The 14,592-nt window shown below is 37.9% G+C and overlaps 1 protein-coding gene across 1 annotated transcript; it reads left to right on the plus strand.

Moving 5' to 3' along the window:
• The first annotated feature begins 574 nt into the window (after positions 1–574).
• UBE2B (ubiquitin conjugating enzyme E2 B) lies at positions 575–13,943 on the plus strand. The gene is made up of 6 exons (XM_059059972.2): positions 575–772; positions 2,854–2,934; positions 4,683–4,708; positions 8,787–8,876; positions 12,050–12,138; positions 13,392–13,943. Exons 1-6 carry the CDS (start codon positions 729–731, stop codon positions 13,518–13,520), a joined length of 459 nt encoding a protein of 152 aa, XP_058915955.1. The 5' UTR covers positions 575–728; the 3' UTR covers positions 13,521–13,943.
• The last annotated feature ends 649 nt before the right edge of the window (positions 13,944–14,592 follow it).

Here is a 14,592-nt window from a genome sequence, read left to right on the forward strand (position 1 = left end):
CTCTATTTTAAAGATTTAAGAAGCAAAACAAACTATTGCTTCCGACACCACCTCATCAATTGGCGTTCACTGGACAAACTGGACGGAAAACTAATAAAGGTGTATACCCGCCCTCAGCCCCGTAAATTTAACTACCCGGTTCAAAGACCTGACAGAAACTGGGATCCAGGCGACGCTCTCACGTGATCCCTTCCAATCGCGTCATAGGGGCACGTGGTTCTAGATACTTCGTCCCCTCCCCCTCAGGCGTGGATTGTTGACAACGCCGCCGGCAGTCACGTGATCTTACGTCATCCCACCTCCTTTCCCTGATATCTCTAGACCCGGATGCGTCCCTCTCTTCCCCACCCGGTTGAGCCTAAACTAGTAAAAGAGGGGGAAATGGGTTGGTGTTTCGGTTTCAGTGTTTCTTAATCACAATCCCCAGCCGAAGCACAGAGAACAATAATTGGTCGATTAGTTGAGGAATCCAAAATGGATAGGGCCCCTGCTAAAGGGCTCCCATAACGAGCTCTTCTACGTCACGTCCCCTTCTCCGCACCCCTCACTCCATGGTACTGGCGAAGGGCGGAGGGATCTGGAGGCGGCGGAGGGAGACGTCATTGCAGGGTTGTTTGTGCAACCTCGGCGGAGGCAGTGACCCACAGTGATTCGGCCGCCGCGCCGGGGGGTGGGGGGGCTGCGCGGGACTCTTTTTTTTCTGACTGACCGCGGGGCAGCTGGGGAGTATGTCGACCCCGGCCCGGAGGAGACTTATGCGGGATTTCAAGCGGTAAGGGCCTTCATCTTCGCTTGGATGACGGCTCCTCCCCAGAGCTACGGGGCTGCAGGGCGGGGATCCGGGACACCTTCCTCTCATGACCCTGAGAGGGCCGCTGTGGGCCCAGCGGGACGGACGGAAGCCCAGTCCTAGCCCCCGTTAGCACTTTCTTGTCCTTGCCTGTTCATTCGTTCGACGTAAGAAATTTCGATACCCCCTCGCCACCCCCTCCCCCTCAAAAAGTAAAAAGATGGCCATGGTCTGTCCTAGGATTCCCTGCTGCCCATTTGTCCCCATTGCCCGATGTCTCGCTCTGACGTTCAAACCTCATCCCCCGCCCCTGCACCGTGTGGTACCCCCTCTCTCTGCCCTAAAAGCAAGCCCTTGCAGAAGCCATTCCCCCCCCGCTAGCTGCACCAGTTAGCTTTGTTCGATGGCCTTGCGGTCTCCTTCGAGGGCCAGAGTTGGGGCCAAACCCTCCCTCCCCCCCTCCCCATTCTTTCTGCAGTGAGGGTGGGGTCTGATGCTCTAGGGCCGTTGGTTAACCCATCCTCCGAAACCCGACTCTCCCCCCGCCCTTCTGAAAGGACCTTGAGAACTGGCTTGGAGGGCTGGGACTCGGGCTGGCCACCCCAGCTGCCAGTGCTTTCTGGAACTCAGCTCTGTGGCCTGGTATATAAAGCCCTATCTATAGCCTCCAAAGCCTGGGGAAATGCCGGCTTGGAGACTGGCGCTAACCTGATACTCCCTGGGCCTCCTTTTGTAAAGTAGGGTTTTGTTAGGAGGTGTTGGGGTTAGTGAGGAGGAACTGACTTTTTTTCAGTTGTTTCCCGTTGATTGAATTGGAGGTACGGGGAGAAAAATGACCGAGAAAACTTAGCATTACGCACCTCTGCGCATTTTTAAGTGTTTTTCTAGGGAGACCCGCCCTGATTGAGGCAGAATACCTAGTGTAAAAACAGAATGGCCACTCAGGAAGTAATCTCTTAACTTCATTATAAACCCTTAAATGAGGCACTTGGAAGCCATTGTTTGGGACTTTAGCCACTTTATCATTGAGTGTATTCGTAACTTAGTCTTTATTTTTGGTGGGCGGGCTTCAAGCAGCATATCCTCTAACGCTTCTCTTCTTTGTGGCCTATTCTGCTTGAGGTTGACTAAAAAGAGCCATTCTGGGGGGTGACTAATATCAAGTATCATACCACATGGCAGTCTATCTATCTATCTATCTATCTATATATATATAATGTAGCACTTATTTTTTTACTGAGATGATAGTCTTTAAAAGGAGATGCTCATTTTGGGTGCAGAACTCGCTTTCTACAGCTTGAAACCAGTAGATTTCAGATTAGCTCCCATGAGTGAAATTCAAGTATTAAAACTTCCCAGTTCATGGCCATTGTTACCCTGGTTTCTCACTGCAATTATCTGCTTGTATACTTGGCATCTTTGCTAGTTTTCCATGGGTCTTCGGTTGCAAGAATTTGATTATGATAAATGTTGGAAGGTAACTTTGTATTGAGTCGCATGATCTGAGAGGTAGATTTAGTGTTGGTGCAGAGCTTTTAAAATAGGGACTGAGGGGAAAACCTAACCAAAGCTTTGATTACTTTAAAACCTATTGCTAATTGAAGCAAATGGGATAAAGTAACTACTGCCTAAAACTAGTTTCCTAATTAAATTGGATATACGTGTGTTTTCAGTCATTTAGTGTTTACACTGAGGTGGGGTTTTTTTGGTTTTGGTTTTGGGGGGAGGAATATTTGGTGGCCATGTTGCACAAGTAGCTGTGGTTAGGACTCACGAAGTGTTTGCATATTTACAACAGTAAAATCGTTTTTTCACTTGAGGTTTTTACTTTGTTGTTAGTGTTGAAGGCAGTTCTTGAACAGATATCTTAACTTCGGTGATATTTGAAGAGGGATGCCTCCTAAGTGCTTTAAAGTCATGGTTTATTCCAGCTCAGCACAAGAACAAGGAAATTGATTTACTTTGTTTCTCAAAGTAGATGGTGTACAGTCCATAGGTGTTCTGTTTGGCGTTCTTAATGGCCTTAATGTTCAACTTTTAAAATTTCTACTCTGGATTTCTAGATTGCAAGAGGACCCACCTGTGGGTGTCAGTGGCGCACCATCTGAAAACAACATCATGCAGTGGAATGCAGTTATATTTGGGTGAGTTGAAAGAAATGACAAATGGTAGGTGTGGTGATTCTTTTAAGAAGAGTGAATGTTAACAACTAGGAAAGGGAGCTGAGGGATCAGGGATCTTACAAAAACTGCAAGGTAAAAAAAAATTATGAGAAGAGTTTCGGCAGTTACATAAAATTTATGATTTTATGATCACTTTGGGCTTTATTTGATAAAAATATCATTTGAGACTAAAGGAGAAAAATAAGTTATTCTGTGGAAAATGTGCCAAGCAAATTCTTACGCTTGCATTCTACTAGAACTGTAAAAAGGCTAGGAACCAAAAATAATAGAACTTCCACCATGGTAAGGATTTAAATGAAAAGTGTTTCACACCTCAGTGTGAAATAACTGAATGGAGCCTTTTGAGATGCATTCTTAGCTTTTACAGGTAGTACATGTTTTATATATGCTTTTTAATGTAAAATTTCCTTATGGTTTTTATTTAGTTTTCTAGAACTGGATTTTACTTTCTTTCACTCTTTTTAAACTAGGGTTTTGCACTGAAACTTTAAAGGAATACTTTTTTTTTTTTTTTTTTTTTTTTTTTTTTTTTTTGCAGTACGCGGGCCTCTCACTGTTGTGGTCTCTCCCGTTGCGGAGCACAGGCTCAGCGGCCTGGCTCATGGGCCCAGCCGCTCTGAGGCATGCGGGATCTTCCCGGACCGGGGCACGAACCCGTGTTCCCTGCATCAGCAGGCGGACTCTCAACCACTGCACCACCAGGGAAGCCCCAGGAATACTTTTGTAAACAGAATTCTGAATTGCTATTGAATCAGTTATGAGAGTCTACGTTAAAGACTAGTGGAAAAATGAGTGTAGTTCACCCTCCTAATTCAGGCTGTTAGCATGCTTCTTTGAGATCCCGAATGTGCCTTGCAAGTGGTAATTAAACTTCATGTTGCTGCTTAGGAGAGATGAAATTGCAATGTGGTAGCAAGGAAAAGATTTGGGCAAAAGAAACTGGCTTTTTTGGTGACATCAGATAAATCTAGTCGATTTGAGCAAGAGCTATTGCTCTTTTGAAAAGCAGGACACTTTGGTGTCATAATTATATATTTTTTATTATAAATTTATTTATTTATTTTTGGTTGCATTGCTGCGCATGGGCTTTCTCTCCTTGCAGCGAGTGGGGGCTACACGTCGTTGCAGTGCGCAGCCTTCTCATTGTGGAGGCTTCTCTTGTTGCAGAGCACCTGCTCTAGGTGCACAGGCTTCAGTAGTTGTGGCGCATGGGCTTAGTTGCTCCGCGACATGTTGGGATCTTCCTGGACCAGGTCTTGAACCCTTGTTCACTGCATTGGCAGGCAGATTCTTAACCACTGCGTCACCAGGGAAGTCCATGGTGTCATAGTTATCTTAAACTAAAGGGTATTGATTTCCATCTTACTGATATACATTGAAAGTAAGACTTTTCCTCTTAAGAATACAGATACTTACAAAAGGGTTGGTATTTATGAACTGAATTATTTTTGTGCTAAATTTATGACTTTTTTTTGTTTTGTTTTTCGCAAAACCACCCTAAAAGGAAAACTTTGAAAATTAAAGTTACCCTTTATGTCTACATCAATAAAAATCCAGGGCTGAGGTGATACTAAATTAACAATAACTTAAATACTCCACAAATTACCAGAAAGAGCTCCTCTTTCTCTGAGTTTATTCTTTCCACTTGTGAAAATCAGGAAAAAACAGAATGAAAAACTTCCTTTAATCAGAAATCTTCTTGTTTTCAGCCCAGAAGGGACACCCTTTGAAGATGGTAAGTCATTCTCAATGTTTTCTATTAAGAGGCTTATTTTAAGTAGGGAATTGTAACACCAACCTATCTAGTTAACTACTTTCTATTGTTAATAGGTCAAATTGTAACTGAATGCTACTGAGAATTTATAGTTTACCAAGGACTTTCTTCTCACATCAGCTTAATCACCTTCATTACTAGTTCCCTCTATTACTTTGATATTGGCTGTAGAACTCTAAGCCTAGATTAGATGGTGGGGTCTGTGCTGAGAATAGTTTAAATGGCCTTGTAGCATGCTAAAAGTGTCCCTGAGGTATACATCAGAAAGGTAATCATACTTTTTTAACTTTAGGTGTATTGATCAGGTGCTGAGCTGAAATTGTTCTTAATCATACACAGCAGCCAGTAGCTTCATGTAACAGCTGGCATTTGACATCCGTAAATAGTTACCATTCTGCAGGATCTTTTGCATCTTAAATTCAGTATTTTCACCAAGAGCCAGGAAAATGGAAAACTCCTTCTAATATGTATTTATAGTTGAACTTCTCAAATTGATTTTAACCATATACTTAGTTTCCCTAATTATAGCATGGATTTTTTAAAATTGTTAAACAGGTTTGTCTTAGTTATCACAATGGCTTCAGAATTAACCCATCAAGGATATTTGTACAAATAATGATTGCAGAAGTATTTTTAAGGAGATAACCTGAATGTTCAATAGGAGAAATGGTTAAGCAAATTATGATATATCCAGACTCTAGAATATTATGTACCTATTAAAGAATAAGGTAGATCTGGACGTATATCTGAGGAGACAAAAAAGTTGCAGGATGTATGTTGTAATACCACATTTTTACTGAATACATACATGCAAGTGTGTGTGGTTAAAGGGGGTTATATACCATACTCTTACCAGTGGTTACCTGTAGATGGGGGGTAAGGAGTTGAAGGGGGTTCTCAAGGAGTTCAGCTTTTTACTTTACACCAGAGGATTCTTAAGGGTGGTCCATAACCCCTTAAGTTCTCTGTGACCCTTTCAGGGGTTCCATGGGATCAAAACTGTCTTCATACCAGTAGTGAGACATTTGCCTTTTTCATTGTATTAACATTAGCTCTGATGGTACAAAAGCGTTAGTGGTTAAAACTGGCCCTAAGCAGTTTAGCACCTTGGCATATATCAAGACAGTGGCACCTAACTGCTGGGAGTCATTGTATTTTTTGCATTTTAAAAGATGCCAGTTTCAGTTTAAAATGTCTTGATGAAAAAGTGGGCATTTATTAATATTACTAAATTCTGACCTTTGAGTATGCATCTTTTTAATATTCTGCGTGATGAAGTTGGAAGTATGCATGAAACACTTCTCTTGCATTCCAAACTATGATGGTTGTCTAGAGGGAAAGGAGTTCTGCAGTCGTTTAAGCTGCAACTTCAATTACTGCTTTTTTCATGGAACATTTTTTACTTGAAGGAATGACTGACAGACTCCGGTTATTTAGATTCAATTATGTATTTGGTTGACATATTCTTAAAAGTTACCAAAATGAGCTGTTAGGTCAAGCAAAGTGACTGACAGTATTTGTAGCTGCTGATAAAATGACGGCTTCCCAATACTTTTAAGACTTCTCTCACGAGACCAGTAGGTGGTATTACCTGTTGTGATTTTTTTTTTTGATGGAGTATATATATAATGAAATATGGCAACATTTAGAAGATTTGGATAACTCAGTGAACCAATATTTTCCAAATGGCCAATGTATTAGAAAATTATGGATGGATAAAAGATATATGCAATATGCAACAGTTGTTAATGTAAGTGATGCAGAAAGTTTATGTGGTTTCAGATTCTACACTGCAGCTAACCTTTAAAAACGTACCATTTCTTTGGTGTAATATCAAAGAATATCTATAATTATCTGAAAAGGCTATGAAAATAGTCTTTCCTTTTCATTTACATATGTGTGTGAGGACTGATTTTCTTCATGTACCTCAACCAGAACAGCACGTTGCAACAGATTGAACTCAGAAGCAGCTAAGAGAATGCAGCTGTCTTCTATTAAGCTAATCATTTAAGAGATTTGCAAATATGTAAAACAGTGCTACGCTTCTCACTAACTTGGTTGGGGGAAATATAGTTATTTTCCTTAAATATTACTTAGGTTAATGTGTAATGAGTTTACAGTTGTTAATAAATATGTTAAGTTTTCCTTGAGTTATAGTTTATAATACAATAAATATAGATAGTTATAGCCTGTGATGTGCTGGAGGCAGCTTATACCAATTGTGAGAATCAATTGTTTAAAAATTGGGGGGAATTTTTGCAAGTTGGCTATTAAAGAGCCCATATTTTTAAATTATTTTCAATTTTTGGTGGAAATACCATAAAATGGTAATGCTGTTGCATGTATCTCTTCCCAACTTCACATTCAGTGACTGCGTTTTAGAAGCTTGGCATGGTTGGGAGTAAGAGTATAAAGGGGTCCTGAGACCCCATAATGTGAATTTTAAAAGGTTAAAAAAAGCTGTTTCATACTTGTGTTTGTCTGAAGTGTTTATGTTGTACATTTTTATAATTAAAATTAAAACTGTAAAACTGTATAGTTAGGTATAAGGCTATCTTTGCTAATGAACTGTACATTTCATAGAATCTCTATTAATATATCAAAATGTGAATTAAATATCATCTTTGATTTCGTTTGTATCTTTGGCCTCCCTAATCCCAAATTTCCAAACAAAAAATGTAAAGAAGTAGAGGTTACATACTGAATATATGACTAATGAAAATAAAATATTACATATTTTACTGAACACATGCCTCTGATACTGGAGTCATGAGTTGAGAATTTAGGGTGAGAAAGGGTTTTTATTTTGTTTTTTTAAACTGCATTGATGAAATAAGGAAGCTTGTGGAGACATCTGGAATGGTTTTAAACTTTTATTGACTTCATTAGGAATAAGCCTCACCTTACTATGCCCAAGGTGTTGTGGTTGGAGCACCTATCCAACCTTCAGGTAGATTTCCTCAAAATAAAAGCACTCTGGATAGTGAATAAATGCAAAAGGAGGCTAGAAAGACAAACACAAAACTATTAACAGTGGTTGTTTCTGCTAAATATATTTGGAATTTGAGTTAAGAGCTCTTTTTTTTTTTAATATTTATTTGGCATGTTGGTTTACTTACAAGCATAGTATTCTGTGTCTGGGATTTTTTTTCTATTCATTAATTTATTTCTGCTGTGTTGGGTCTTCGTTTCTGTGCGAGGGCTTTCTCTAGTTGTGGCAAGTGGGGGCCACTCTTCATAGCGGTGCACGGGCCTCTCACTATCGTGGCCTCTCTTGTTGCGGAGCACAGGCTCCAGATGCGCAGGCTCAGCAGTTGTGGCTCACGGGCCCAGTTGCTCCATGGCATGTGGGATCCTCCCAGACCAGGGCTCGAACCCGTGTCCCCTGCATTAGCAGGCAGACTCTCAACCACTGCGCCACCAGGGAAGCCCAAGAGCTCTTCTTTGTACACTCTGACCAGATTGACTTTATTATAAATGCATAATTTTTTAAAATGCCTGTCTCTTTTGACCATAAGATAATGATTTAGACTGACCAAAATGTACTGTATTGGTCTATAACCAACAGTAGGCAGTTACACTAATGCTTAACTGATTCTTGGCATACTTAAGTGATAGGGACAGAGCAGACTTTTCACATTAGTGGCCATGCCTCCAATCTGAGTCCTTTGTCATGTGGTGGTGAGCCCATCTCAAAATCATTTGGCACCCCCTTCTAAGTTACAATAAATTATTTGTAGTTCCTCAAATGTGCATTTAAAATTTTGGTAGCTAGGGCAAAACTGCTTTCCAACAATATGACAGTTAATGTTCCTACCAGTAGCACATGTAAGTGCTGTACCCCCCAAGTGCTTGCCAATGCTGTATGTTATCAGTACATAAATAGTATATTTAGTATGTTTTATGTGCTAAACCAAAATTGCCATTAATTTTTGTGTGGTCGTGCAAAAGCCAGCAGGGGCTTGGGAGTTCATTGATGAAGAGAGAGAAAAGTTATGCTTGTCTTTACTGTAATTATTTTGGTTTGTTTTCTATCTAGGTACTTTTAAACTAGTAATAGAATTTTCTGAAGAATATCCAAATAAACCGCCAACTGTTAGGTTTTTATCCAAAATGTTTCATCCAAACGGTAAGTAGCAATTTATTAGCCTTTGCAAATGATAGGAGGAAAAAAGTTGTTTCATCCTTTTAGGTCTTGCCCATACTTCTCGTTATTAGGGCCCACTTCTAGATGTTGCTTCTGTGTCAATATTAACCATACTTTTGTAGTCTGGAATCTTATCAAGATTCCAGATTTGAGGTAAAGTTTTGTTTTAATAACTTCTGATTTTAAAGTAATATCTATTTATTTATCAAAATGTGAATGACACTAAAAAGAATTTATAGCTTAAAATTTAGCTTGCAGGTAAACGTACAAAATTAAGATCATGTTGTATGTAAAGTTAAGTAATTTATATATAACATGAACATTTTCACTTATTAAATATTCTTTTGTATCTTTTTTTTTCTCCTCCTTTGGCCGCACCACACGGCTTGTGGGATCTTAGTTCCCTGAGGAGGGATCGAACCCAGGCCCCCGGCAGGGAGAGCACAAGTCCTAACCACTGGACCACCAGGGAATGCCCTGTATCATTCTTAATGGCTGCAAAATGTTCTGTTATACGAGTTTATCATTATTTATTTAATTATTGTCCAGTTGGTGATTTTTAATTGTTTACAGTTTTAAACAGCACATTTTTCTTGAAAATAAATCTTCTCAAATACCAATGAGTAAGTTTTTAGAAGTAGGATTACTAGGTCAAAGGTTTGTATGTTTTTACTTCTAATAAATTTGTATTCCTGGATTATAAATTACTGTATGAAAGACTTATTTTCCAGAATATTTAAGTTCTCTTTCCCTTTTATATCCTTTGCACATTTAAATGTGATTTTCCCCATCAGTTAACTTACTTTCAGGAGGAACATTTTCAGAGGTCCTCTTGATGTGCGTCTAGTCTAGAACTACAGACTACATGAGATAACTGCAGGCAGATAGGGATCTCCCTACTCATAGGAGAGGTGTGTTTGTGTGTCTGGAATCAAGGTGATTTCCCAATAATAGATTAGATCATAGATTTAGCCTTTGTGCTTTATTGCTGTGAAGTTGCTTTTTCTTTCAAGGTCTTACCCCACCCAGAGGCAAGGCAGCTTTAATTTTATTTTCTGTTTCTGTTCTGAGGAAATTTTCAAGTCACTTATTATCATTTATTCTACTGTAGCTAGCTTTACTAGCCTTAGACTTGTTAGTGAATCAACCCAAACTAGTAAGGGAGCACTGTAAATCAAGGTAGAAAAGACTGTGGAATGTGCAAGGAGTATATGTGTATAGGTTTAAGATTTTCAGCCTTAACAAATTTATAAGGAAACAGTGTAATTGATTTTTCTTTTATCCCTTCATATTAATATGGTTTCCCTTTTTTCCACTGTCAATACCTTAGTTAACTTCCTAGTTTGCTTTTTTTAAACATCTTTATTAAAAGATTCACATACTGTGCTACTCACCCATTTAAGTTGTACAATTCACTGGTTTTTAATATCTTCACTGAGTTGTGCAACCATCACCATTATCAATTTTAGAACATTTTTATCACCCTCCCCCCAAAATCTCATGCCTGTTAGCAGTCACTCCCCATCCCCATCCCCCCTGCCTCCCAGTCATAGGCAACCACTGATTTATTTTCACTCTACAGGTTTGCTTATTCCTGACATTTCATATAAATGGAATCATATAATATATGTGGTCCTTTGTGATTGATTTCTTTCAGCTGACATAGTTTTCAGTTTCATCTGTGTTGTAACACATACCCTGTATTTCATTTCCTTTTATTGCTGAATGATAATCCATTGTATGGATAGACTACATTTTGTTCATCAGTTGATGGATGTTCGGTTTCTAGTTTACTTTTGGATTACTTCTCAAAAATAGTTACTAGTTCAAAACTTTAAAATCATTTTACAGTTTTATGGGTTTTACAGAGGTGATGATTTTTGCTTTGGACTTGCTAAGTTTGATGTTCCTATGGGATGCACAGTAAGGGGTTGACATGCTGCTTTAAAGCTGAGAGTTAAATCCGGTCTAACGCTAACAGTTGAAAGTACCTAGCACATAGATAGTAATAATTGAGGTCATGAATAAAATTGCCCATAGGGTGTGTAAAGGGTAAGAAGGAAGAGGACTGAGGATAGAGCCCTGAGGAATGGCAGTACTTAAGTGTAATTTGCCTCCTCTTCCCAAAAAGGCCTCACTTATTCCTGTTTGATGCAGTGGTCTGGCTTGTTCAGTGAAGCATTCCACAACTTGGCAGTATCTATAACATTTAAATGCATTTATCCTTTGTCAACACAGCGATTCTGCTTCTGGAAATTTATTGTAGAGATAAATAATCTGGCAAGTTCTGTATAAAAATTTATGTTCATTGTATTCTCACATAATCAGTTCAGGAGGGGGGAAAAGCCTCTCAAATGTTAGACTTTTAAAACGGTAATCACTTAATTTTTATTTTTATTATGAAAGGAATGCATACTTATTGGAAAAACAAATCATAAAGTACAAGGAAAGGTAAAGAAAATAATACTTTTCATAATCCTACTATTTACAGATCTACATTTTGGCATTTAGTCTTAAAAATGTTTTTGTGACTGCATATACTTCAAATGAAAATATTTATAAATAATTCTTTATAAAAAATGGAATTATCCTAAATAAGTAATTGGAAACTTATTAATGTAATATATTGGGGGTGTCATTCTACATTAATTAACATATGGTAGCTGTGTATCATTTCTGGCGGCAGTATTGGTATGTACCGTTAATAACGTACCATTATTTAGCCAGTCCCCTCACTGTGGACCAAAGGTAGTTTCCAGTTTGTCACTTCTATAAAGAGTATTATAGTGAACATCCTGTAAATAAAACTTTGCATGTCCATGATTATTACTTTTAGAGTGGAATTGCTATGTCAAAAAATTAGCTTTTTTATCCCCCCCAAGAACTTTATTTAGGAATATTTGGAAATGTAGAATTTAAACAGATTTGCTATATGGTATGTGATGAAAAATTTTAACTCTCACTCAGCCTCCTGATCAAAAGGCACATAAAGAGTCCTTAGTTTGAGACTGATTTTCCTGTGAGACAAAAAGTTTTAGTTATTGACTAATGTTCAAGATTTCTGACTGAGCCAAGCATTTGGTTTGTGGTAAAAATTTCTCTTTGTTAGAAATGACAAAATTAATATGTAACCAATTTTAGTGTTGTCTTTGCAGTGTATGCTGATGGTAGCATATGTTTAGATATCCTTCAGAATAGATGGAGTCCAACATACGATGTATCTTCTATCTTAACATCAATTCAGGTAAGCATGTGTTAGGATGCATCTTAACTTTTCAAGATTCTGTAGGATATAATTGGCTCTTTTAGGATTACTTTAAAGGCCAAGTGAGCAAACTAACCTTCCCAACACTAAAGTAACCAGTGGCAGAGCTTGGACAAAACCCTCATGATTTTTATACAACTGATCTTCTTTTTCATTCGTGACCACATTGGATCGAATACACAATCATTCTGATCAAATTTAAGTATAAAGTGTACTCACAGGTCAGGTGTTTGTTTTGTTTGGTTTGGTTTTTTTGGGGGGTGGGGGGGTTGCCACACCACAAGGCTTGCGGAATCTTAGTTCCCTGACCAGGGATTGAACCCATGCCCCCTGCAGTGAAAGTGCAGCGTCCTAACCACTGGACCACCCCGGAATTCCCTTACGGGTCAAGTATTATTCGTGCCCACAAAGAAGAGTCTTCTTGGGGAGAGATAAAGATGATTGCTTAGAAAAAAAACATAGGCACCTCAAGAAACTGCCAAGTGCAGAGAAGCATTGAGTATGTTGCCCCATCCAAGAAATTCTATTTTAAACGAAAGTAAATAACTATTTGCCAAAGCACTCTGGCAGAATATTTCAGAGTTGACCTTGAATGACAGTTTGGGGGAGGGGTGGGGGGTGAGTGATGTTTTAGTTATTTGGATTTGAGAGGAGCAGAAGTAACGTTTTTGGTTTATGACCTTTTTAAAGTTTTTTCTGTCACACTTCTGCTTTAATTCAGGTCATCTTATAAAGTGTTTTCAGCTTTCCTATTTCATTCCCTTGCTGCTAGGTGCATATGTTTTGTTGATTAAAGGAAACAAGGTACACTACCCAACTTACTGTCAGAAATTTGCAAACTTACCTCAGTAATAGAGTTTAACTTTGGAAAATGTTAGTTGCTAAGCTATTTTCTAGATATTGTGTATTAACCAAATCAAGTTGTTTATTTCCTGGTTAATGTCTCAGTATGCTGAAGAATATTGTCCTTTTCCAATTTCTTTGAGATTAGAGGTCTTAAGGCAATTAAGAACTATCTTTTTTGAAAGCTTAAGTTTTCTAGCAGCAGGAAACTTCTTACTGTATTTATCAAACCATTTCTGAAAGTACTTAGATCTAAAAATATGTAAGATGTACTAATTTCTGTCTTTATAGAATAATTTGTTTTATACAACTTCTGTGCTCCATATCAGACCCATGTTAATATAAAGAATAACTCTACAAATATGTTTTATCTTCTGTCTTTCTTCTAGTCTCTGCTGGATGAACCAAATCCAAATAGTCCAGCCAATAGCCAGGCAGCACAGCTTTATCAGGAAAACAAACGAGAATATGAGAAAAGAGTTTCGGCCATTGTTGAACAAAGTTGGAATGATTCATAATAGACAACTGGTCTGTTAATCTTTTTCATCATTGTTGTGTATAATTTACCTCTCAGTAGAAAGGCTAACGAATTTTAAGTGCCACAGGTTTTAAGGATTCTGCAGAAAAAAAAAAAGTCCTTCGGTTTAGAACCTACAAAAGCTTGTGTATCTTGATTAATGTACTTTTTATTGCATGGTGTGAACTAAGTTATTGCTTACATAAATTTGTAATATATCCTGTTTGTATTTTTTTCCAAGTGTATAATGTTGGTGTGGAGTTTTCATGACAGAATATACACATTTTGTAAATCTGTACTTTTTTCAAATATTGAATGCCTTATTTTTGAATTCTTTAGATTTTTAAATTGGAGAAAAGCACTTAAAGTTTTTTATATATGAATATTACATGTAAAGCTGTTAAAATACATAACTTCAGTGCAAGAGACTTTGTCACTTATTTCCTTATCTGAGTAGGAGGGGTTAATAAGTCTCTAGCTCTCCATCAATTGATAGTTTCATTTCTAATTTCAAAAGAAGAGATTTATATTTTATCAAGAAATTCTTCAAACTTGATTCTAAACACCAATTATAATCTCACTTTATTTTGAATGTACCTATATTAGTTTCAGTTGAGCAATTACAGACATAATTGGTTTGATTCTGTCCAACTCTGTATTTAGGCCACTTGTTACTGTTTCTTCATGCATTACTTACTGTTAAACTCTACCTTTTGGGATTTCACAATTTGCACCTCTACCATGAAGAGAGAGCTGATGCAAGTTATTTTGCTGCTTGATAGCACTTTAAAAGATTTTTGATCATGAAAAAAGTAAACCGTCAACATTTACCAAAAACTCATGCCCCACTATTAACAATAAATAACAACTTGTTGCATTGGTTTGAACAAGGCAGATATTTGGAAGGAATCTTGGTGTAATTTAAATATTTGAAAACTGCCTTTTAATGCAGTTGCCTATCTTTTTATTCTGGAAAAATGTTTCAACACCAGGGCCTGCTGAGTTACTTTCTCTTGTGGAGATTTTTTTTTTTTTTTTAATCTCCAAAGTTGTATAAAAGTTGTACTGTATTT

Source organism: Kogia breviceps, chromosome 4 (genome assembly GCF_026419965.1).
Source record: "Kogia breviceps isolate mKogBre1 chromosome 4, mKogBre1 haplotype 1, whole genome shotgun sequence".
Classification (NCBI taxonomy): domain Eukaryota; kingdom Metazoa; phylum Chordata; class Mammalia; order Artiodactyla; family Physeteridae; genus Kogia; species Kogia breviceps.